General features: G+C 39.9%; 1 protein-coding gene across 5 annotated transcripts in view; it reads left to right on the forward strand.

Moving 5' to 3' along the window:
- Positions 1 to 26,372, forward strand: part of CTDSPL2 (CTD small phosphatase like 2) — a 99,134-nt gene that overhangs the window by 55,328 nt on the left and 17,434 nt on the right. For 3 of the 5 annotated variants that reach the window (XM_031002524.3, XM_031002525.3, XM_055363585.2), the window contains exons 3-8: positions 1,121 to 1,259; positions 3,453 to 3,602; positions 7,690 to 7,905; positions 13,287 to 13,365; positions 13,934 to 14,045; positions 16,633 to 16,719. In XM_031002524.3, coding sequence (XP_030858384.1) covers positions 1,121 to 1,259; positions 3,453 to 3,602; positions 7,690 to 7,905; positions 13,287 to 13,365; positions 13,934 to 14,045; positions 16,633 to 16,719 — 783 coding nt within the window. The remainder of the gene's footprint in view (positions 1 to 1,120; positions 1,260 to 3,452; positions 3,603 to 7,689; positions 7,906 to 13,286; positions 13,366 to 13,933; positions 14,046 to 16,632; positions 16,720 to 26,372) is intronic. The other 2 variants (XM_055363587.2, XM_055363586.2) reach the window with 1 other exon arrangement.

Raw genomic sequence — 26,372 nt, forward strand, 5'->3', positions numbered from 1 at the left:
AGAATACAAAAATTAGCTGGGCGTGGTGGTGCGTGCCTGTAATCCCAGCTTCTCGGGAGGCTCAGGCAGGAGAATCGCTTGAACCCAGGAGGCGGGCGGAGGTTGCAGTGAGGCATGATCGTGCCACTGCACTCTAGCCTGGGTGACAGAGTCAGACTCTGTCTCAAAAAAAAGAAAAAGAAAAAATCATTCATGTGCATGACTCTAGAAAAAATTTACAAATGAGGCTGGTCACAGTGGCTTACGCCTGTAATTCCAACCTCGTCTCTACTAAAAATACAAAAATTAGCTGGGCATGGTGGCAGGCGCCTGTAATCCCAGCTACTCGGGAGGCTGAGGCAGGAAAATCACCTGAACTCAGGAGGTTGAGGTTGCAGTGAGCCAAGATCACACCACTGCACCCCAGCCTGGGCAACAGAGGAAAAACTCTGTCTCAAAAAAAAAAAAAAAAAATTTACAAATTAGAAAACTATATAAATAGTAAAACATAAATCATCCTAATGGCTGAAAGTATACTATTTTAGTCCATTAGTACTGCAAGAATAGTATAAACTGGTCATGGGGACTTGCCCCATATAAGGTAGCAAATAGAGAGCTTTGTTAAGGGGTAGACTCTATACTATTTATTCTGGTAATTGAATAATTGAGGTAGGCAGTGCGGGTATGGCAGTGCCAGGCCCCACCTTTATCCCCACCCCCTATTTTTGGGCAATATGTGACTTGCCAGCACATTCAGTGGGGCTCCCTCTCCTACCCTGAGTTGCTTAAGGAAATGATCTCTGTTCTTAAGGACAGTTCTAAAAATGAGGGAAAGCTTTTGAAGATTCAGAGCACATTCTATAATTCAATATTTTGATAGCATGGAAAACTTAATGGACCTTGGGGAAGGGATCTGAATTGTAGGGATGCTGTAATTGTATTTGTATATTGTAATTGCATTCATGTTCTTACAGCCCTGTCAAATTTTTTCTGTGTTGATATTACCTATAATTGCATTTTGTTTTTCCTGGATATGAAAAGCAGAGGAAAGTATATTATACCATATTTTTTCATTTTAATATTGTAACCTATAAGGCAGAATGATTGTGCTTAGTGTGTTTTTTTTCTCTTATATCTTAAGGAAGAGAGAGAAAATCCTTCAAAACGGAGTAGAATTGAACGTGATATAGATAACAATTTGATCACGTCAACACCAAGAGCAGGAGAAAAACCTAACAAACAGATATCTCGAGTAAGACGGAAAAGTCAAGTAAATGGAGGTTTGTTAATATTTAGATACTGTTTTATTTAGGTGTAAGCAGAGATCTCACCTGACACATTTCTTATCTATTTTTAAAACTCTACTTTGAGGCCGGGTGCAGTGGCTCATGCCTGTAATCCTCACATTTTGGGAGGCCGAGGTCGGCGGATCATTTGAGGCCAGGAATTTGAGACCAGCCTGGCCAACATGGCAAAACCCCGTCTCTATTAAAATCACACACAAAAAATTAGCCAGGCGTGGTGGCGCATGCCTGTAATCTCAGCTACTCAGGTGGCTGAAGGTTGAGAATCGCTGGAACCCGGGAGGCAGAGGTTGCAGTAAGCTGAGATTGTGCCACTACACTCCAGCCTGGGTGACAGAGTGAGACTCTGTCTCAAAAACAAAACAAAACTACTTTGAGTAATTTTTGCCTTAATTTGTTATCTTTGTATTATTAGTAACATGAAGTGAAATAAAAATGTGCTAATTTGAATCTTGGTTTGAATTAAAGTAAGTAAAGATAGAGTATACACCTTTATGCTATTTAGCATAAAAATGTATGTGGATCAACATTTTGAACATCTAAATAAACTCATTTCTTAAAGCAATAATAATTGTGACTTAATTTAATTGAAATATATACCAAATTTCTTCCTAGATTATTCTACTTAAGAGCTCAGAGGGGACTTGCATCACTTAGTCCAGTAGGTTTCAACTAGGGGTGATTTTTTCCTCCAAGGGACATTTGTCAATATCTAGAGACCTTTTTGGTTGTCACAACTTGTGGAGGGGTGGCTACTACTGTCTAGCAGGTGGATGTCAGAGATGTTGTTAAACATCCTACAATACACAGGACAGCTCTTCAAAACAAAGAATTATCAGACTGAAATGTCAATACTGCCACTGTTGATAAACTCTGTCAATACCTTGTTGCATAGCAGAGAAACTCCTCAAAGTCAAAAAGAAGGAGAATAGCATTAAGGAAAAGCAGAGACAGCTATAAGGAATAACACTTTAGAGCAGCAGTCCCCAACCTCTTGGCAGCAAGGACCAGTTTTGTGGAAGACAGTTTTTCCACTGACAGTGATGGGAATGGTTTCAGGATGAAACTGTTCCATCTCAGATCATCAGACATTAGTTAGATTCTCATAAGGATCGCACAACCTAGATCCCTTGCATGTAAAGTTCACAGTAGGGTTCATGTTCCTAAAAGAATCTAATGCAGCAGCTGATCTTCAGATAAGGTAGTAGAGGCAGAGCTCAGGCGTTAATGCTTGTTCACCTCCTGCTCTGCGGCCCAGTTCCTAATAGGCTGCGGACTGGTACCAGTGGGTATGGGGTTAGGGACCCCTGCTTTAGAGTATGGAGTACTATTTTAACCAGTGCTGTCTTAAACACAGCAGCAGTTTCTCCCCTTGTCTCTGCCCAGTGCAGCAATATATCTTCATTGTTAGAAAAAACAAACCAGGAGGGAGAAAAAGACTGAGACAAGACAAGGGGGACAAAATAGGGAAAGAAACAAGTTAAAAGAACCATAGCAAAGAAGGAAATAAGTGTTGTAGACATCAAAAGTTGAGGAGAATCAAAGGATGATTAATTAGAACAGTTGATTGATTTTACTTTTATATTCTTAAAAGATCTGTGGAACATTTTGATTTACAGGAAACTTAAAATTATTTTCCCTAGCCACTCTGAGATGGTGTCTCAGTGTCCATAAGTAATTTTTGACATTGCTATATATAGCCTTTTGCTTCAGTAGAGTTATGTTGCCTCTATTCATTTAGCTGTCATTCATTAGATAGAAGCAGATGTGAGGGAAGGTTTTATGAATTAGAACCGTCCTAGAATGTAAACAAAAATAAAATTACTTGTGTTTTAGGTGGTCGGAACTAGTTTGCTTGTTTACAAAGAATTTTCTTCATTTTGTGTTATACTGTGTTGATTTGAAGCCTTTCAGTCTATAGGTGTAAATCTACTTTGAAAAAACTCAGTAAATGTTAGCATTATAAACACATTGATACATAAAGAGCATTTGACTTACGAGTAATTTACCTCAATGTTTCTTTAATAAGCTTTCCTGAACATTAACATTAATTAGCTTTCGTGAAGTATTTTGAGGGAAAAAGAGTTACTTCTATAATGAATGATTTATAACACATTTCTGAAATTCAGTGTTTTCTAGATCATGACTTTTTTCTTGTTTCTTTTTTAGAAGCTGGTAGTTATGAAATGACAAATCAACATGTAAAACAAAATGGAAAATTAGAAGATAATCCTTCCTCTGGCAGTCCTCCAAGGACTACTTTGTTGGGGACCATATTTTCACCTGTCTTCAACTTTTTTTCACCAGCAAATAAAAATGGTAAGTATAAACCGTTAACTGTGATTTGGATTTTTTTTTAAAAAATGCATAGTTTGGTTTTTTTTTTTTTTTTTTTTTTTTCCTTGAGACGAAGTCTCTCTTTGTTGCCCAGGCCGGAGTGCAGTGACGCGATCTCCCCGCTCACTGCAGCCTCCGCCTCCCAGGTTCAAGCAATACTTCTGCCTCAGCCTTACAAGTAGCTGGGACTGTAGGTACCTGCCACCATGCCTGGCTAATTTTTTTTGTATTTTTTGGTTGAGACAGGGTTTCACCATGTTGACCAGGCTGGTCTCAAACTCCTGACCTTCAGGTGATCCGCCCACCTCGGATTCCCAAAGTGCTGGAATTACAGATGTGAGCCACTGTGCCCAGCAAAAAAATACATAGTTTTTAAAAAGATCTTTTTTATTAGCATATTTTGTCAACGTCTCGTGTATGTTTTCCACCTCATTAATAATATACAGCTCCTTGGGAGCTGGGTGTGGTGGCTGATGCTGGTAATCTGAACTCTTCGGGAAGCCAAGACAGGAGAATTGCTCAAGGGCAGGAGTTTGAGACTAGCCTGGGCAACATAGTGAGACCCTGTCTCTACAAAAAAATGTAAAAATTATTTGGGTGTGGTAGTGCACGCCTGTAGTCCTAGCTACTCCAGAGGCTGAGGTGGGAGGAATGCTTCAATCCAGCAGTTTAAACCCAGGAGTTTGAGGCTGCAGTGAGCTGTGATTGTACCACTGCACTCAAGCTTGGACAGCCAAGTAGGGCGTCCACTTAAAAAAAAAAATAAAAAGAATGGAATGGTCCTGTCTTCTGGGTGGCGGGGGTAGTGGCTCACAAAAGGCTTGAAAGAAAAGCCGAATCTGGAAAAGTGGCAAAAGCCATTCCAGGTAGAAGGAGCAGCATGCGTAGAGGCCTTGCAGCAGAAAACAGCATAGTGTATTTGAGAGCTGTTTGTAGTTTGTAATTGATGGAGCATTGCATTTGAGAAGGGATAAGGTAGGAGAGCTATGAAGAAGTCATATAATAGAGCTAACATAGTAAGATGATGAACTTTATTCAAGTGTGGGATAATTGAAAGTTTGTTTTGTTTTGTTTTTTTCCCCAAGGTGAAAGCAATTTTATTAAGAAAGTAAAGTAATAGGCCGGGCACTGTGGCTTATGCCTGTAATCCCAGCACTTTGGGAGGCCGAGGCGGGTGGATCATGAGGTCAGGAGTTCAAGACCAGCCTGACTAACATGGTGAAACCATGTCTCTACTAAAGAAAAATACAAAAGTTAGCTGGGTGTGGTGGCATGTGCCTGTAATCCCAGCTACTCAAGGCAGGAGAATCACTTGAACCCAGGAGGCGGAGGCTGCAGTGAGCTGAGATCGTGCCACTGCACTCCAGCCTGGGTGACAGAGCAAGACTCCGTCTCAAAAAAAAAAAAAGAAAGTAAAGGAATAAAGAATGGCTCCTCCATAGGCAGAGCGGCCTGAAAGGTTTTAAATTGGTGAATAATACGATCAGATCTATGTTTTATAAAGATCACTTGGGCAGTAGTGTGTAGACTAGATTCTGAAGAGGCCATAGGCAGGTAGAACAATTAGTAGACTTGTAGTCATTCGTGTGAGACTTGATGAGACCTTAATTGTATGAGAGAAGACAGGAAGGATCAGAGGATAGAAAATAGACACATTTTTGGTGCAGATTGGAGGTGAAAGAGAATAGAGATGAAGATGGCACAAGAGTAGAAGATTCAAGGAAAATAAAGTTCCTGGGAGATAGATAATTGAGTGTAATTTGGACCATGCTGAGTTTGAGATGCCATGAAATATTTAAATAAAAATATTCAGGCTGGGCGGGGTGGCTCAACGCCTGTAATCCGAGCACTTTGGGAGGCTGAGATGGGCGGATCACTTGAGGTCAGGAGTTCGAGACCAGCCTGACCAACATGGAGAAACCTATCTCTACTAAAAATACAAAAAAAATTAGCTGGGCATGGTGGCGCACACCCACCCGTAATCCCAGCTACTCAAGAGGCTGAGGCAGGAGAATCGCTTGAACCTGGGAGGCCGAGGTTGCGGTGAGCTGAGATCGCACCATTGCACTCCAGCCTGGGCAACAAGAGTGAAACTCCATCTCAAAAAACAAAACAAAACAAAAAAAAACAAACCCCAGTAGTAATATTTTCCCCTCATGCTGAAGTAAAGAATCTCTGAAGGTGTGTATATCTCTGAAGGCGTGTACAGAAATAGATGTCTGGGGAAGAAGGAGTTGAAGTTTGATAGAGTTTTCTTGGAAGGAAGAGATGGTCTCATTAATGATAGTTCTAGTGGAAGGGACTTGGGAAGAATGGTGAAGGTTTACAGTGATATTTTCTTTGTGTGTGTCTCTGTCTCTCTCTCCCCACCCCATACACACACAACCTCTCTCTCCACTCCCCCATCTCTCTCTTCCCCCCTCCCCCCCACCTACCTCCTCCCCTCCCCCTGCCTTTCCGTGTCTCAGTGTCTCTTGTTTTATTTGGATTATGACCAGTCTTTGTAATTGTATTTTTTGTTCCATAGCCTGGAACTAGGGTCTGAGAAGCCTGTTGGTTACGTTGATTCAAGAGGGATTTCTTGATGGATGACAGTGGAGGAATGAGGGATCAAGGATACTGAGGCTGCCAGTTTGACAGTGTATTTAAGTGATACACCACGAAGTCTTAACTAGATGAGGAGGGTTGAGAAGAAGTGTTTGAGGGACGTGTTTGGAATTAAACAGACTGGCCTTTATCAAGTTTGAAGATCACATATAATGGGAGTATGAGATATATAATTTGAGGGTTAGGAGGTTGTGGTAAGTGGTTAATACAGTATTAGAATTTTAGGCTTCAGAGGTGAAGTTTCTCAGTGTTAATGTCCAGGTTATAGCTATGGTAGTAACTGATATAGAGCAGTATGAGTGAAGATGGTTGGAGCTGAAGAGGGCAAGAACTTTGAGGATTAGTCGTTGGATGAGTCATTGACATCATCTGTAATAACAACTAGAAAAAATACTGTGTTAAATAGAGCAGTAAACTAGTAGCTATGTATTAAACTTCTTTGCGATTGAGAGGATTCTGGCAGTAGATGGTAGGTGCCAGCAGTGAGGATAAGTGAAGAATTATATAGCCATGTGACATCAGTCTCAAAAGAGCAGACTTTTTTTGCACATTAGTGGAAGACCAGTGATTGGATAGTAGCGATGGAGATAAATGAATTCTGATTCAATTAGTATATTGGTATGGGAGAATAAAGAGCATTGAGGGAAGGGTATCAGGAAAACCTTTTAGGAAAGAGGTTAAACTTAAAGCAACAAGGGAGAAGGAATGTTCTGTAAGGAAGTTGAGAATATTGGAGGTTAATTTTTTTTGTTATTTTTGTTTAAAATGACATTTGGAAGATTCCAGAAGGAAATGGAAAGACCTGGGATTATTATTTTTTCTTTTTTAATTGAGACAGGGTCTTGCTCTGTCACCCAGGCTGGAGTGCAATAGTACAATCACCGTTCACTGCAGCCTTGACCTCCTGCTGGGCCCAAGCGATCCTCCCACTTCAGCCTCATGAGTAGCTGGGATCACAGATGTGCACCACCACACCCAGCTAGTTTTTATATTCTTTGTAGAGACAGCCATGTTGCCCAGGCTGGTTTTGAACTCCTGAGCTCACGCAATCTGCTTGCCTCAGCCTCCCAAAGTGCTGGGATTACAGGCATGAGTCACCACACCTGGCCCAGTCTTTGTTATTGAGATGGAGTTTTGCTGAGAAATTATTTTTATATCTTTTAATTAAAAGGTTCTCATGATTAGGGGAACAGCTAATTTTTTGATACCTCTGGTTGAAAAATTAAAATTGCACACATGACTAGGATGCAGAAACTTTGCTCACAAATGTTACTGTAGCCTGTAAGTCTTTATTCTTCATTGTTTGAAATAGCTAGCAAAGATTCTCTAAAAGCAATATCCTCAGCTTTGTTCCTGCAGGAATGATCAGTCTAAATAAATATATTGTACGGTGATGCTGCATTTAGTTTTTCTAAATAGGTGCATTTTTAAATGATGATAGTACACTGAATCATGATTTCAGGAACATCAGGATCAGATTCTCCAGGACAGGCTGTGGAAGCTGAAGAAATAGTAAAACAACTTGATATGGAACAGGTGGATGAGATCACTACCAGTACTACTACATCAACTAATGGAGCAGCTTACTCAAATCAAGCAGTTCAAGTGAGACCATCAATAAACAATGGTTTAGAAGAAGCAGAAGAAACAGTTAATCGTGATATCCCACCCCTTACAGGTGAAGAAAATTTCTTTTCTTATACATCTTCATGAGTAGTTGATAAAAAATACAGTATTTCATATTTTTTCTTAAATGAGCACATTATATGCATAGGTTTTTCTTCCTGGAAGTTAAGAAAAAATTAAAATTGGAAACAAAGCTTTGTCCCAAAAATCCAAAGTCATTTTGAAATTGAAATTTTTAAAAAGATTTTGACTAAGTATTAGTCATTTTACAGTTTAATTATTACCACTAATCTTATTGCTTGGAGAAATTTAATACAACTAACAAAATATATGCTCATGTTTATGAATATCCTTATTATTATTGCACAAGTCTTAGACCCTTATGTCTGAGGTCACTAGCTAGAGGCAGTCTCATACCTTCAGATTTGTTTGATTACATCGATGACATCCCCCGAAAAACTGCTTCTGTTCCTAGATCTCCCTATATACCTAAGTTTGCAGCCTGACTTGGAACCTTATAAAGACCAAACATAATTATTGGGTTTCGGAGCCAGTTGTCCTTGAAATGTGGAAACATATGGATCAGGAATTTCATTACCTCTGAGTACTGTGGTGGATAGACAGGGTACAAGATGGAATTGTGTTCCACCATTCTTAAAAGCAGAAATAAAACTGAAGAAGGCCATCTTCTTATTAGGGCATGGAGATTTTATCTTAAATTTGTTTCGTTTGTTTGTGTTTGTTGTTGTTGTTTATTGTGGTACCAGGTATTTGAGAGAGCCCAGTAAATATATATTAGTTAAGAAACATAGTTTGGGGCCAGGCATGATGGCTGGGGCCTATAACCCAGCACTTCAGGAGGCCAAGGCAGGAGGATTGCTTGAGGTCAAGAGTTTGAGACCAGCCTGGGCAAAAGAGCCAGACCCTGTCTGGGGTGGAGTCTCACTCTGTCGCCCATGCTGGACAGTGCAGTGGCATGATCTTGGCTCACTGCAACCTCCACCTCCTGGGTTCAAGCGATTCGCCTGTCTCAGCCTCCTGAGTAGCTGGGATTACAGGCATGTGACACCATGCCCAGCTATTTTTTTTTTTTTTTTAACTTTTAGTAGAGACCGGGTTTCATCATGTTGACCAGGCTGGTCTCGAACTTCTGACTTCAAATGATCTGCCCACCTTGGCCTCCGAAAGTGCTGAGATTACAAGTGTGAGCCATTGCGCCCGGCCAAAAAAAATTTTTTTAAATTAGCTGGGGATGGTGGCATGTGCCTGTAGTCCTAATTACTCAGGATGCTGAAGTGGGAGGATTGCTTGAGCCCAGAAATTTCAGACTGCCGTGAGCTATGACTGAGCCACTGCAATCCAGCCTAGGCAGCAGAGCAAGATCCAGTCTTGGGAAAGACAAAAGAAAAAAAGAAACATAGTTTGGTTTAAGGAAATATAATATACAGATGGTTCCTGAGTTACAGTGGTTCAACTTCCAATTCTTTTACTTTACAATGGGTTTATCAGGGTGTTAAATGCATTTTGACCTATGATATTTGTGACTTATGATGGGTTTATTGGGATGTAGCCCCATCATAAGTCTAGGAGCATCTGTACTTCTCTCAGCTATAAAAAGGAAACTTTTAAAAAAGTAATTGACACAGCAGAAAACATTTAAAGAAAATATGATACAATTATGAAACTTCTATATAATGCAATCCAGTAATACCAACGTGAAGAGACAAGCAGCAAAATAGGTTTATTTTAAAGTCATCAAGTGAAAGATTCACATGTATAATGTTAAATTCAGAATTTAAAAATAATACAGAATCTAACAGTCAAATCAATACAATTACGTTCATTCTTTTGTGGGTAATATTTGCAGTTTAACCCACCTTTGACCCATCATTTTATGCTTATTACTTTGCCCAGTGGTATAAGACTAATAAAGTATAGACTAAAGTTCAGGGCTTTGGCTTCCTGTTTGATGTTTGTTCTGTATTTTCATGCTGCTGTATAAGCCTTTGTATTTATTTTTTCTGACAACTGTGAAGATGGAGAAAGGATTTCTGTAACTTAGCGGTTTCTAGAAGGGAAAATTAAGATATACTATAGTTGTCACAGTCATTCATTTATTCTCCCAGCATTTATGAGCACCTTTTTTTTTTGTGATTGGAACTGTTGATGAATTGACTCCTGAGGAGTTTGTGATCTAATTGAAGAGCCAAATATACAGAAACATCACTATACAGTATGGTGAGTGCTGCTACAAAGAAGTGAGCTAAATGACATGATGTGTCACATTGCAGTTACTCTGATTGGGATGATCATGAGAGTATAGATAGAGGCATTTAGTATGAGTGACAAAAGTATTCTTTTCCTTAACTTTGAGGACATAGCTAAAGAGAACAAGAAGGTAGGAAGCTAGCAGCTGTGTTACTTTGGACAGCTTATTTAAGCTTTTGAGACAGTTTCAAAAACAGTTTTCTTAGCTTTAACATGGTTTTTGTAATACAAGGTTTTGCAGGCTAAAGGAGATAAAATAGGCAAAATACTTAGCGTATAAGCACTTAACAAATATTCTTGGCTGGGTGCCGTGGCTCATGCCTATAATCACAGCACTTTGGGAGGCCAAGGTGGGCAGATCACTTGAGCTTAGGAGTTTGAGACTAGCCTGGGCAATATGGTGAAACCCTGTATCTACAAAAACAACAACAAAAAAATTAGCTGGGCATCGTGGCTTGCATACTATAGTCCCAGCTATTTGAAGGGCTGAGGTGGGAGGATTGCTTGAGGCTGTGAGGTCAAGGCTGCAGTGAGCTGTGTTCATGCCACTGCACTCTAGCCTAGGCAACAAAGTGAGACCTGTCTCAAAAAATAATAATAAAATAAATATATTCTTTCATCTGAGATTAATAGGAACTTGAAATGGTAAAGTTGTTGGAGATTTTTTTGTGTGCTAATTATTGGAAGCATAATGTCAGAGATGAAAAAAAATTCTGCTTTACATCTGATGTCATCCATTGGACATACACACCACGTTGACTCTGTCTCAAAAGGTGTTAATACATGATAATTGCACAAAAGATTAATTTTTGTCTTGAAAGACTATTATCTACCATTTCATTTCTATAGGAAGATTATAGAAATTTTTATTGGGTTCCACTTTAAATTTTTATATCTGAGACATTACCTATTTGGCTTGTAAGTTACCTTTGTCTTCTTACATTTAAGTTATAATTATTGTCTTGGAAAATTCCCAGCATAATTTCTAAAGCACTATCAAAAGATAAGCTCTTAGCTCAAACTGGGAATGAACTATGGCATGCAATATAGAATTACTTCTTGATCATTTTTAAGTGTTTATAAATTAGAAGTAAAATAGTAAGTCTTCTAAGCAGTGATTTTGATCAGGTACGGTGGCTCACCAGCACTTGAGGAGGCCTAGGAAGGAGGATCTCTTGAGCCCAGGAGTTTAAGACCAGCCTGGGCAGCATAACAAGATACTTTTTTGTCTCCACAAAAAAAATTTTAAAAATTATCCAGGTGTGGTGGTACATCTGTAGTCCCACCTACTTGGGAGGCTGAGGAGGATTGCTGGAGCCCAGGTCGATTCCACAGTGTTTGCTCCACTGTGCTCCAGCCTGGGCAACAGAGCAGGACCCTGTCTCAAAAAAAAAAGATTAAAAGAATAATTTCTGGCTGGATGCAGTGGCTCATGCCTGTAGTCCCTGCACTTTGGGAGGCCGGGTCACCTGATGTGGATCACCTGAGGTCAGGAGTTCGAGACCAGCCTAGCCAACATGATGAAACCCCATCTCTACTAAAAATACAAAAAATTAGCCGGGCGTGGTAGCAGGTGCATGTAATCCCAGCTACTCGGGAGGCTGAGGCAGGAGATTTGCTTGAACTAGTGAGGCGGAGGTTACAGTGAGCCCAGATCGCGCCACTGCACTCCACCCTGGGCAACAGATTGAGACTCCGCCTCAACACAAACAAACAAAGAAAAAAACAGAATGTCTGCATAGAGTAGCATTTCTTAATTTTTTTTTTTTCTTTTTGAGATGGAGTTTTGCTCTTGTCGCCCAGAGTGCAATGACACAATCTCAGCTCACTGCAACCTCCGCTTCCTGGGTTCAAGCGATTCTCCTGCCTTAGCCTCCTGAATAGCTGGGATTACAGGCATATGCCACCATGCCCAGCTAATTTTGTATTTCTATAGAAATGGGGTTTCTCCATGTTTGTCAGGCTGATCTCGAACTCCTGACCTCAGGTGATCCGCCTGCCTTGGCCTCCCAAAGTGCTGGGATTACAGGCGCCCGCCACCACACCTGGCTGCATTTCTTAATTTTTTAAGATTATAGTCGTGGCCGGGTGCGGTGGCTCACGCCTGGAATCCTAGCACTTTGGGAGGCTGAGGCTGGTGGATCATGAGGTCAGGAGATCGAGACCATCCTAGCTAACACGGTGAAACCCCGTCTCTACTAAAAATACAATAATTAGCCAGGTGTGGTGGCACATGCCTGTAGTCCCAGCTACTCGGGAGGCAGAGCCTGCAGTGAGCCAAGATCACGCCACTGCACTCCAGCCTGGGTGACAGAGCGAGACTCCGCCTCAAAAAAAAAAAAAAAGAGAGATCATAGTCTTGAGATTCCTGGGAACATACAATTTTTTAAAATAAATCTTCAAAGGGTTCATGAACTTTTTAAAGACTTGATGGGCCGGGCGCAGTAGCTCACGCCTGTAATCCCAACACTTCGGGAGGTCGAGGTGCACGGATCACCTGGGGTTGGGTGTTTGAGACCAGCCAGACCAACATGGAGAAACCCGATCTCTACCAAAAATACAAAAATCAGCCAGGTGTGGTGGCACGTGTCTGTAATACCAGCTGCTCACGAGGCTGAGGCAGGAGAATCGCTTGAACCTGTGGGGTGGAGGTTGCAGTGAGTTGAGATCGTGCCATTGCACTCTAGCCTGGGCGACAGATCGAGACTCCATCTCAAAAAAAAAAAAAAACAAAAAACCTACATTTGGGTCTGTTGTCAGCATACATTTACTGACTGCGTGTATGTACAAGGCATTTTATGAACTATTACCCCTATAAGAGCACCATGAAATTTTTTGGTGATTACATGTAAACACCATACAATTAGAAGATTGCATTTTTTGGTGTATATTTTTCTAGTAGTAAGTAGTAGATTTTTTCTTAGCTGATAAACATCTTAATTCTAGCCATGATCTGGTTTGCCATTTTTTCTATAGTGGTCATTTTTCCCTTTAGATCTAAAGTTAGATCTATATGTTAATAAATTGGCTTTTAGGTGTTTACAAGTTATTTCTGTCTTTAAAATACACAAGGCTTTAGGAAGATCTTAGATAGAAGCAGTAAAAATATATATTTCATGAAGCATTAAGTAAAAGCAACATTTTTTCTTTCACTGTGTTAAATAGCACCAGTAACTCCAGATAGTGGTTATTCATCAGCCCACGCGGAGGCCACCTATGAAGAAGACTGGGAAGTATTTGACCCGTGAGTTGCTTTTTTCTCTTTTTTTCTTTCCTTTTTGGAGCATGATGAAAGTACGTTATATATGTGGATTGGTGGCTAAATAGTATATTGCCAAGATATGTGACCTGTAGGTATTTGAAACTTTTACTGGGGCTGGGTGCAGTGGCTCATCCCAGCACTTTGAGAGACCCAGGCAGGCAGATTGTTTGAGCCTGGAGTTCAAGACCAACCTGGGCAATGTGGCAAAACCTCGTCCCTATAAAAAATACAGAAATTGGCCGGACACGGTGGCACATGCCTGTAGTCCCAGCTATTAGGGAAGGTGAGGTGGGAGGATCACTTGAGCCCAGGAGGCAGAGGTTACAGTGACCTGTGATAGAGTGAGACTGTCTCAAAAACAAACAAACAAAAACAGCTGTTACTATTTTACAGAGATACTAATTTGTATATTTTCACTTTTATTAATATGTTTTATAAGTTTTGTTTTCTGGGTTAACTGCTTTATAGATTTTTAAATGGGCTGAGCTTAGTAATGTTCTATATGTATAAAAAGTAAAATGTTGAAATTTTCTTAAAATCTGATTTATAGCTATTATTTCATCAAACATGTCCCGCCACTGACAGAAGAACAACTAAATAGGAAACCTGCTCTTCCGTTGAAAACAAGAAGCACACCGGAATTCTCCCTAGTTTTAGACTTGGTAAGTATATTATCTGTAGAGGTAGAGAGAATAAAGGGGTGAAATTCTTTTTTAGAATCATGCCTATGTTAGCTTTCCCTTTTTTTTGTCAGGATCATGTTTTCCTGAAGGACCAAATATAATTTGGGTCAACTTAATTAACCATATGCAAGACCATAACCCTTTTCTTATTCTTATTTTTACATATATATTATACCAATACACTTTTTATTAATAGTCTCAAAAGCACAAATTCTTATTTTTTTGAGATGGAGTCTCGCTCTGTCGCCCAGGCTGGAGTGCAGTGGTGCGATCTCAGCTTACTGCAAGCTCCGCCTCCCGGGTTTACGCCATTCTCCTGCCTCAGCCTCCCGAGTAGCTGGGACTACAGGCGCCTGCCACCACGCCCGGCTAATTTTTTGTTGTGTATTTTTTGTAGAGACGGGGTTTCACCTTGTTAGCCAAGATGGTCTCGACCTCCTGACCTCATGATCCGCCCGCGTCGGCCTCCCAAAGTGTTGGGATTACAGGCATGAGCCACTGCGCCCGGCCCCAGTATGATACCTTGATGTGATTTAAAAATTTGTATTTTAGGAACTGGGTGTGGTAGCTCATGCCTGTAATCCTAGAACTTTGGGAGGCCGAACTTTGGGCCGATCACTTGAAGCCAGGAGTTTGAGACCAGGCTGACCAACATGGCGAAACCCATTCTCTACTAGAAATTCAAAAATTAGCTGGGCATGGTGATACACACCTGTAATCTCAGCTACTCTGGAGGCTGAGGCACAAGAATCACTAGAACCCAGGAGACGGAGGTTGCAGTGAGCTGAGATCATATCACTGTGCTCCAGCCTGGGCAACAGGGCAAGATTCTGTCTCAGAAAAAAAATGATATTTTAGGGTACCAGAAAAGCTTTGAAAACAATGATCTCCTATCATTTGCTAACCAAATTTAATACATAGTCACATTTCCCCTCTGCCTCTTGATTTCTTATTAATTTTGCATTTTTAAAATCTGTTTACTTTTTTTAAGGCTAGTAAAGTGAAGCCCTGGGATTGAGGAAGGAACTAATTTCTTGATATTAGTAAAAATGTATCTCATGTCATATTGGAAAATATTTTATTATTAAGCATTTGTTACTGGAACCCTATAATTGGTACCCTATATTTGGAGATGTGGTTTAGCTCTCATAGAAAATTTATCTTAGCCAGGCACAGTGGCTCATGCCTGTAATTCCAGCACTTGGGGAGGCTCCATTCAGCCCAGGAATTCGAGACCAGCCTAGACAACATAGTGAGACCCACGTCCCTACAAAAAATGAATGAGCCTGGTGTTGCAAGCGTGTAGTCCCGGCTACTCGGGAGGCCGAGAGAGGAGGATCCCTTGAGGCCAGGAGTTTGAGGCGGCAGTGAGCTACAATTGTGCCACTGCATTGCAGCCTGGGCAACAAAGTGAGATCTCATTTCAGTTTTAAAAGGAAGGAAAGAAAATTTATCTAGGTCAGGCACAGTGGCTCACGCTTGTAATCCCAGCACTTTGGGAGGCCAAGGCGGGCAGATACTTGAGTCCAGGAGTTTGAGACCAGCCTGACCAATATAGTGAAACCCCATCTCCACTAAAAATACAAAAATTAGCCGGGCGTGGTGGTGGGTGCCTGTAATTTCAGCTGCTTGGGAGGCTGAGGCAGGAGAATCACTTGATCCCGGGAAGTGGAGGTTGCAGTGAACCTAGATCATCTGGTGTTGAGTAAAATTACATGAAACATAATTTGTGAGATACTAAAACACCTACTTAAAGTAAGATGCTTTATAAAAAGTTGGAGGATAAGGAGTTAAATGAACAGCATATATATTTTTAATAATTAGATTCTACACTTATATTTGCTGATTGTAAAAAAGTAGCATGCATGTGGGTTTAACTGAAAGTTGGCAACTGCAGAACTCAAAGCCTTGCTTCTCAAACTTGAGCATGTGTCAGAATCCGAAGGGCTTCTAAAAACAGACATTGTTGCCAGGCACGGTGGCTCACTTCTGTAATACCAGCACTTTGGGAGGCCAAGGCATGTTCCGGAGGTCAGGAGTTCGAGACCAGCCTGACCAACATGGTGAAACCCTGTCTCTACTAAAAATACAAAAATTAGCCAGACGTGATTGCTGGCGCCTGTAATCCCAGCTACTCAGGAGGCTGAGGCAGGAGAATCGTTTGAACCCAGGAGGCGGAGGTTGCAGTGAGCTGAGATCGCACCACTGCATTCCAGCCTGAGAGCGAGACTCTGTCTCAAAAAATAAAAATAAAAAAAACACAGAGATTGCTGAGACCCATCCCCTCCCCTGAGTTTCTGATCATCAGAAGTGAGGTTAACATTTGCATTTCTAACTAGTTCTCAAATGATGTTTATTCTGCTTGCTAGTCCAGGAGCTATACCTGAGAACTAGTGACTTTAGAAACTCCTACCCCAAATTGCTGTGCCACATATAGTAATATATTATAAATGTAAAATTCAACATATGAATGGGTGCTTTAGTGTTTTGGTGATTAAGGATAAAATTATCCTTTGAAGTTTCTTTTACTATCTTGTTTCATTCAATTTATGTTTTTTATTTTAAGGATGAAACACTAGTGCATTGTAGTTTAAATGAGCTAGAAGATGCAGCACTTACTTTTCCAGTCCTTTTCCAAGATGTCATTTATCAGGTAATTAAATTTTTTTTGATGATTTTTGGCCTGATAGGTAACATTCTGATAAAAAAAATCTTTTGTATTTTTTTTGTGTGTATGTGACATTAAATGTGTTTTTCTGTAGAAGTATAATGGATTTCATCAACATTTTAATGATTTATTAACAAAATTAGCATCATGCTAGATATTACATAAAACAACATTAATTTGTTACTCCAAAAATGCTAACTTTCTTACCTTGAGATCTCAGCTAGTTTCATAATCTGTTTGCCAGCAGGTGGAGGCAGGAGCACTGACATCATAGATCCTCAAGAGGAACTTGCCAGGTTAACTCCTGGTGTTTTTGTTTTTGTTTTCCAAAAATCCAATTAATACAAAGAAAACTCATTCCTTGTTGATCATTTTATTTCCTATAGTAGTAATGTGGTCTGTGAAAATTACACTTTAGTACATCTCTTTTATAATTAATCTTAGAATTCCAGGGCACTCTTCTAGTTATTGTTTTACCTAGGGCATTTTAGTTTAAGCATTTCTCTCTCATCTGTGCTGATGGACAGGTAACAGTGCAAAATACAAATATCATTAACATTTCACTGTGGATTATGTGTGCTGGCCATAGTTTTTACTTTAAGGTTTTTCCATTATTATAAGATTGAGTTAATAATATAAGTGAATACACTTTGAAAATTGCAAAGTGCGTTTCTGTTTTGGAGGTTGTTATTTAACTAGCATTATTTGCATTATATGATAGTTGTTGAAAGATTGGGAATCGAAAAGTTTGTTGTCTGTCAAGAGGGAGCCAGCCTAAAGATTAACTTAGTAAAGTCACAGAGTGCTTGCCATGTGGATGATGAAAAAGGTGTTTGGTTGTTTATGTGCTCTTAAAGGCAGTTAGAATGTGGTTATAGTTTTCTTGGCAGATAATAGTTGATGTCTCACAGAAACTGTGAAATTTAAGAGTTAAATAGAAGTTTGTGGTTCATGGCTACTTTAACCTACTTTGTCTGGTAATGAGTTGTAAGAGGATTTATTTTAGTCGTCAGTTCTAGTTTTAACCTAGGGTAGGTATTGTAGCTATGGCAATAGATATTTGAATACTGAATTCACTTTTTATGTAAGCTGATTTTAGTCCTGATATATAATCGGGGGTAAGCAAAATGTACATAAAATTAAAAGATTTAAAGATTTTTCTGTTCCCTTTCAAAACTGATGATTATTTGGTTTAAGGCAAGTATTTTTCTTAAGACCTTTTTTTATCAAATTTGTTGTTCTTGTTTAGTGGACTTTAAGGACAGGAGTCCTTGTGGCAGATGTAAATAGTATAGTGATATCTTAGTTTTCTCTTTTAAGCTCGATAACCTTGTTGGGGTTTTTCTTTGTTTTTTGCTTTTGGGTGTTTTTCATGATTGCATTTGAAAAAAATGGCTTTAAGGCTTTGAATTTGGAAAGGAAAGCTATTAATTGAAAAATATAGATAAACAATGATTTTGAGATGACTTCTTAAGCTTCTAGGTTTGAAATTGAAATTTATTTCTTACAGATGGTTTTTGTTCTGTTTATGTAATTTTTAGTAGTGAAATAAGAAACTTAAGTAGGTAAATTTGATTCTTCCCTTTCATGAGCGTTTCTCTTCAGTATGATCATAAAATTGAATTTTTTTCTTACTGCTTCTACCATTTCTGCTTTAACTCTCTTTTTAAAGTTCTTATTATTTCATGTGGATCTGGATAGTTGTCTTATTTTGAATAAAAAGCTTCTAGCAGCATATATGACTAATTAAAATACTATATGTATGTACTGCATCTACCTCTGTGGAATTCAGACAACTCCTTTTCTTATGTATTCTGAGTTACACTTTCTGAAACTGAAAAATAAATGATCTAGCCTAAATGAGAGCACAGAGCAGGTAGTTTGAACCTTATAAGCTATAGAGATGATTGCATTTTAATACGATTTAGTTACCATATCACAGACAGAGTTTAGTTACTTTTTAGTAAATTTTTGAGGATATCCGTAGTTAATATTGGGTACATTCCCTTGGATTTCTTATTTTGGCATAGCCATTCTGTCTTTTAAAAAATAAATGAAGAAATCTTTGGGTTAGGGTTCCCCCAGTTTTCAGACCAGCAAGCTCCCTTTAAACAGGGAATGATGTCTTTTAAACTTTCAGTGGTGTTGTCTCCATCTACTGGCAAAGAAGAAATATACACAAGGGTCTGAGATGATCTAAGAGATATTGGAGAAACCACATTATTAGGTAAGATGTAACTTAAATATTTAACCACTATACTATGATGTGGCCCACTTAAAGGTAGAAATCTGTAAAGTACTGCATATACTCTTATTTTTAAAAAGATTTATTGAGGTGAAATTTACATGACAAAATTAACCATTTTTAAATGAACAGTTCCATAGCGTGTATCTGTATTATTCTTGAATGTTAGTTTTATAGCATTTACATATATATGTATATATATTCTATATGTAAAGATCAAATTTTTCATCTGAAAGCCAGATGGAGTGTCCTCTTGGGACTTATTTTACGTTTTTTTTCTTTCTGTGGTAAATTTGTTATGGTTGACCTATAACTAATTTTAACTCTACATGTTATTTCTGTTTCATTTCAAAATAATTTAATTGTATTATATATGTTTTAGTAATTGTCTATATCAGGGGTTGGCAACCTTTTTCTATAAAGGGCCAGTTGTAAATATTTTAGGTTTTGTGGTCCCTGTCATGACTGCTTTTTGTGCTATTGCAGCATGAAAGTAGCCATAGACAATACATAAATGAAAAAGCATGACTGTGTCCCAGTACAACGTTATATACAAAAATCAGTGGCAGGCTGCATTTGGCCACCATAGTTTGCTGATTCCTGGTCTAATAATTATGAGAGTATATACAGTAAATTTACATATTCAAATTGTAAGTAGAAGTAAGTAATCAAATGCTCATCAAAATTCTTGTAAATGTATGTAGAAAATTTAAATTAGATCCACAGTAATCTGGTTGTGGGCCTTTAAAGTTTTTTTAAAATCAAAGTTTGAGGGAACTTTGAGGTGGCCACTACTCACATTTAAAGATTGCCTGACTTAATGATACGTACTCTTCTTTTGGTTGATATGTAGGAATAAACTTGGTTAATGCAAGTCTTAGAATTTGTAAGCAGGTAGATTATTGTAAATTAGTACCTTGAGGTGTAATTTGAATTTCATTTCTCTAGGGGATTAAAAAAAAACCTGAAAGATCTATCTCAAATTAAAATTTGATGTGTTACTACTGACACTATGTGGACTAGACAGATTATAGTTTGTATATGGAGAAAAAGTCATTTGAAAGAACCGACTTGTTAAACGTGAGGAAATGGCACTCATATAGGCAAAATTACAGGCTTTTTGTTTGAATGGGTCTATTTTTCTTAAATTGGTTTTTTTTACGTTGTTTTATAATCAGTTATTAAGAAAACATGTATTCATAAAATGGTACAAATGCATTTGATATCTGGAAAAACAAGTGCATGATCACTTTTATTGCACATGTTTAATCTTTATATTTAGCCTATATTGGCACTTTGTCAGGAAATCCATCTCGTGGTGTTACTCAGTTAAGAGGTCTCCACTGTATTTAGTTTCTGTTCCTGCAGATCCACCAATTCAAGACTCTAGGTCATCTCACTCCCTCTTCCATCCCGAAGATGACTTCTATCCACAAGCAGGAGTGAATCAAAAGACATTTTTCACTTAGCTCTTGAGCTGAACCACCTCCTCAATGACCTTCCTCTGTCTCCATCAAGAACTGGAGCTCAGTTTTTTGAAGATGTAATAGAACTACTCAGCCCAAATGTGGCTGATTGAAGACAAAAAGAAGATACCTCATATGTTTCACCACAGTGCAGCCAAACGTAACTGTGTTGTCCAACTCCTCATTCTGTAAAGCTTGGCAGGGGCATCTGATTTTTGACTCTGTTCACCAATAAGACTTTAGCCAGTCAGTGGCTTTCTGAAGATCAGTAAAATCAACAAACTTTGGGTCAGCTGTCCAGAAATCAGATTGTGGTAAGCACTCAAGGATAGATAGGATCCCTGTAGGGAGCTACTTGTAAAAGATGCTTTGTTTTATTAGTAGAGGTTACTTTTATGGGAAAAGTTGGGGGAAGAGGTGGATGGGGAAGGCCACGGTTAGCAAAGCTTACCCGCGTCCCCATTCTTTCAGTTTTCTTGGGAATCTTACAGCTTAGGATGATTTTCATATCGCAGAACAAGAGAAGTAGAACCAGGTGCAGTGGCTCACGCCTGTAATCCCAGCACTTTGGGAGGCCGAGATGGGCAGATCACCAGAGGCCAGGAGTTCAGGACCACCCTGGCCAACGTGGCAAAACCCTATCTCCACAAAAAATAAAAAAAATTAGCCGGGCGTGGTGGCAGGTGCCTGTAATCCCAGCTACTCAGGAGGCTGAGGCAGGAAAATTACTTGAACCCAGGAGGCGGAGGTTGCAGTCAGCCAAGATTGCGCCACTGCACTCCAGCCTGGGCGTCAAAGCGAGTCTCCATCTCAAAAAAGAAAAGAAAGAACAAGAGAAGTAGAGGGTCAGTTGCTTCTGTCTCCTCTTTACAGTCTTTTCTAGAAAAGTCAGCTTTATTTTTGCTTCATGTAGGAAAGAAACCAATCATTTAAATTTATAATTTTGTAGTAAATACCTAATTTTTTTCTTGAGTTCTGGCTTAAATTGATACTAACCAACATGCACATTGTTCTTGAGATTCATAAACCATATTTTTGTTCTACAAAAGTAGCCTTAAAAAAGCTTTTGAGGCCGGGGCAGTGGCTTGCTTGTAATCCCTGCACTGGGAGGCTGAGGTGAGAGGAATGCTTGAGGCTGGGAGTTTGAGACCGGCCTGGGCAAGATAGTGTGAGATCCTGTCCCTTCCAAAAAAAATTAGCTGGGCGTGGTGGGGAGCACCTATAGTCCCAGCTACTCCATAGGCTGAGGCAGGAGGATTGCTTGAGCCAGGAGGCTGAGAAATCAGACAACCATTTCAGGGTCATAGTTGCATAGTATAGAGGATAAAACTAATATTTTAGCTTGTAGGGAACAATAATTCAATAATTGTAGATGAATATTAAAAATACTACTTTAGAATAATTTTAAAGCCACTTTCCCATCCTGATTAGTATGTTTAGTTATTGGTACTAATTTTTTCATCATAATTATTCATTATTAATTGGCTAAAAAAGGAAAAGATACAAATGAAACCAATAGTTCTCTACTTCTCAAAAATATGGAAAAATATATTTCATGGGGATTCTTTGTCTAAAATGTATCTTTCAAAATTAGGAGCAATTCATTAAAATAAAATAGAGGTCGGGTGTGGTGGCTCATGCCTGTAATGATAGCACTTTGGGAGCCCTAGGTGGGTGGATGGCTTGAGCTCAGGAGTTCAAGACCAGCCTGAGCAATGTAGTGAGACCTTGTCTCCACAAAAAATGCAAAAATAGGTGGCACACACCTCTAGTCCCAGCTACTTGGGAAGCTGAGGTGGGAAGATCACCGGAACCCCGGGAGCTTCAGGCCCTAGTGAGCTGTGATCACGCCACTGCACTCCACCCTGGGTGACAGAGAGCCAGTCTCAAAAAGAAAAAAAAAGAAGGAGAAAAAACATACGGGCCAGCCATGGTGGCTCACACCTGTAATCCCAGCACTTTGGGAGGCTGAAGCAGGTGGATCACCTGAGGTCAGAGAGTTTGAGACCAGCCTAAACAACATGGTGAAACCCTGTCTCTACTAAAAAAAAAAAAATTAGCTGGGCGCGGTGGCAGGTGCCTGTAATCCCAGCTACTCGGGAGGCTGAGACAGGAGAATTGCTTGAACCGGGGAGGCAGAGGTTGCAGTGAGCCGAAATCGCACCATTGCACTCTAGGCTGGGCAACAGAGCGAGACTCTGTCTCCCAAAAAAAAAAAAAAAGAAAAGAAAAGAAAAGAAAACATACTATGTGGAAAGTTCTTATTTAATGGCTATAAATTTAGAAGGTGTGACAGTTGATTATATTAAATTGGAGGCTTCATTTCGTTTGAAGTTTAGAGTTTGAGTTTAAAGGTAACATTTTTGTTTTACTAAAATGGCCTTTGTTTTGACTAAACTTTTATTAATGTAAATACATCAAGTTTTTTAATATATGCAAATATATGTACATACAATATAATGGCCAATTTTTCCCTGATGAAAATTATGCTTCATTGGTAACTTTTTTTTTTTTTTTTTTTTTTGAGACGAAGTCTCAATCTGTTGCCCAGGCTGGAATGCGATGGCGCTATCTTGGCTCACCACAATCTCCGCCTCCCGGGTTCAAGAAATTCTCCTGCCTCTGCCTCCCGAATAACTAGGATTGTAGGCACGTGCTACTGAGGCCGGCTAATTTTTGTATTTTTAGTAGAGATGGGGTTTTACCCTGTTGGCCAGGCTGGTCTTGAACTCCTCACCTCAAGTGATCTGCCCACCTCGGCCTCCCAAAATGCTGGGATTACAGGCATGAGGCATGAGCCACCATGCCCAGCCCCATTGGTAACTTTTAATATAAATCATATAAATCACCTATATGAATACATTAAGCTTCATTTTATCCTACTTTGACTTTTTTTTTTTTTTTTGGAGGCATGGTGTCGCTGTGTCACCCAGACTGGAGTGCATTGACACAATCTCCGCTCACTATAGCCTCTATCTTCTGGGCTCAAACCGTCTTCTCACCTCAGCCTCCCAAACAGTAGCTGGGACTACAGGAATGTGCCACCATGCCCTTTTTTGTATTTTTTGTAGAGACGGGGTTTCTCTGTGTTGCCCAGGCTGGTCTCAAACTCCTGGGCTCAAGCAATCCACCCAGTTCAGACTCCCAAAGTGCTGAGATTACAGATGTGAGCCACTGTGCCCTGCCTGTACTCTTTAAAAAATTTCTTTTCAGGTTGATTTCTGTTTGAGTAAGGTTTTGCAGGAACTTTTTTTTTGAGACAGAGTCTCGCTCTGTCGCCCAGGCTGGAATGCAGTGGCACAATCTTGGCTCACTGCCAGCTCCACCTCCCGGGTTCACGCCATTCTCCTGCCTCAGCCTCCCAAGTAGCTGGGACTACAGGCGCCTGCCACTACACCTGGCTAATTTTTTTGTATTTTTAGTAGAGACGGTTTCACCGTGTAAGCCAGGACGGTCTCAATCTCCTGACCTCGTGATCTGCCCACCTCGGCCTCCCAAAGTGCTGAGATTACAGGCGTGAGCCACCGCACCTGGCCTTTTTTGTTGTTTTTTGTGTTTTTTTTTAATAAGACTGAGTCTCGCTACTCTGTCGCCCAGGCTAGAGTATGGTGGCACCATCTCAGCTCACTGCAACCTCCACCTCCTGGGTTCAAGCGATTCTCCTGCCTCAGCCTTCTGAGTAGCTGGGATTACAGGCGTGGGCCACCATGCCGAGCTAATTTTTGTATTTTTAGTAGAGATGGGGTTTCACTATGTTGGCCAGGCTGGTCATGAACTCCTGACCTCAACTATCTGCCCACCTCGGCCTCCCAAAGTGCTGGGATTGTAGGCGTGAGCCACTGCACCCAGCCGCAGGAGCTTTTAATTTAGGGATTTTTTGTTGTTTTGTTTTTATTTTTATTGGTTTTAGTGTTTACCTATTCATCCCAAATTTATCCACCTACAAATACTACCCCCAGCATCTGTCTACCTCTTATTGGAATTTTCATGAAGCAAAAGATGACTACTGTAACATCACTCAGTGGGTTATGAAATTGAGACCACTCTAGGGCCTACCTGAATAACCCTCTTTCTTTGGAGAAGGTTTGGGTTTTATCTTTAAGCTCTGGTATTGATGCTAAGAACATGTGAACTAAATTAAACAGTTTACTGAAACAGTTTGTTATCTCCCTCTTCCAAAAGTATAGATTGTGGCTGTAGGGCTTTCTCTTTGGAATTGAGGTTGCCCAGTTCTGCCCAATAGAATCATACTCACTCCAGCTCTTCTTGTGACTTTTAAACAATGAGATAGATAATAATAGCTAATAGCTATTGGCACTTTGAATGTACCAGACACTGTTCTAGGTACTTTACGTGTATTAACTTATTTAATCTTCACAACCACCTTATGATGTAGATATTGTTGTTATATCCTATATTTTATAGATAGGGAAACTGAGGTATACAGAAGAGTTAAAAAATTGGTACAGCCACTTGTACACTTGTGGTATCTACTGATGGTAAGATAAGATTTTTTCAGTTAATTGTAGCATCTCATTCTTTTCTGTTCTTTTTTTTTTTGGAGACAGGGTCTCATTCTGCCACCCAGGCTGGAGTACAGTGACATGATCACATCTCACTGCAGCCTCAACCTCCTGGGTTCAAGCAATTCTCCTGCCTCAGCCCCCTGAGTAGCTGGGACTACGGGCGAGTGCCACCACGCCTGGCTAATTTTTGTATTTTTTTGTAGAGACAGGGTTTCGCCATGTTACCCAGGCTAGTCTCAAAACTCCTGGGCTCCAGTGATCCTTTCACCTCGGCCTCCCAAAATGCCCTAGCATTTTAGGATTATAGACATTGAGCCACCACACCTGGCTGCATCTCATTCTTTATATTCCCCAACTTTGTTTATTTTCTACTGTTTTAATTCTTCTTGCTTAATTAAATAAGAAATAGCACCTACCAGTCATCTTTTTGATTAAAAGAAAACAGATGTCATACTCTAAAGTGGATGATTCCTTGGATTCATCATTTTTTAAAACCTATTGCTACAATGTAGCAATAGGTTGGAAGGATGTCATGGAAAAAGTTTCAAAGAAGTTTCTTTTTGAAAGTTATGGTCTGCCAGGCGCTGTGGCTAGCCCCTGTAATCCCAGCACTTTGGGAGGCTGAGGCGGGTGGATCACGAGGTCAGGAGTTGAAGACCAGCCTGGCCGTGATGGTGAAACCCTGTGTCTACTAAAAATACAAAAAACTTAGGCATGGTGGCGGAGCCCTGTCAGCCGAGCTATTCGGGAGGCTGAGGCAGAGAATTGCTTGAACCCGGGAGGTGGAGGTTGCAGTGAGCTGAAATCGCACCACTGCACTCCAGCCTGGGTGACAGAGTGAGACTCCATCTCAAAAAATAAAAAAAGAAAGTTATGGTCATATTATCTGGGCCTAAAAATCATTTAGAAATGTTTTTCCTAAAAAGACTCACATGTAATTTTTTGGGGGGTCATACTGTTAAAATTATCTATGATATTAGATTAAGGTTTGATAAACTAGTAGAAATTACTAAGTATATAACTTGAAATTATATAATTCGACGTGAGTTTTAATTTAGACAGACTTTACCACATAATATCTAGAATCAGTTTATAAGTGGATTATCATTTTAATGACTACCTTTTTTATTTTTATTTTTTTATTTTTTTATTTTTTTGAGACACAGTCTTGCTTGATCACCCAGGCTGGAGTGCAGTGGTGTGATCTCAGCTCAGTGCAACCTCCACCTTCGCTGTTCCAGTGATTCTCCTGCTTCAGCCTTTCAAGTAGCTGGGACTACAGGCGTGCACCACCACCATGCCCAGCTAATTTTTTGTATTTTTAGTAGAGACGGGGTTTTCACCATGTTGGCCAGGCTGGTCTTGAACTCCTGACTTCAGGTGATCGCCCGCCTTGGCCTC

Source organism: Gorilla gorilla, chromosome 16 (genome assembly GCF_029281585.2).
Source record: "Gorilla gorilla gorilla isolate KB3781 chromosome 16, NHGRI_mGorGor1-v2.1_pri, whole genome shotgun sequence".
Taxonomy (NCBI): Eukaryota; Metazoa; Chordata; class Mammalia; order Primates; family Hominidae; genus Gorilla; species Gorilla gorilla.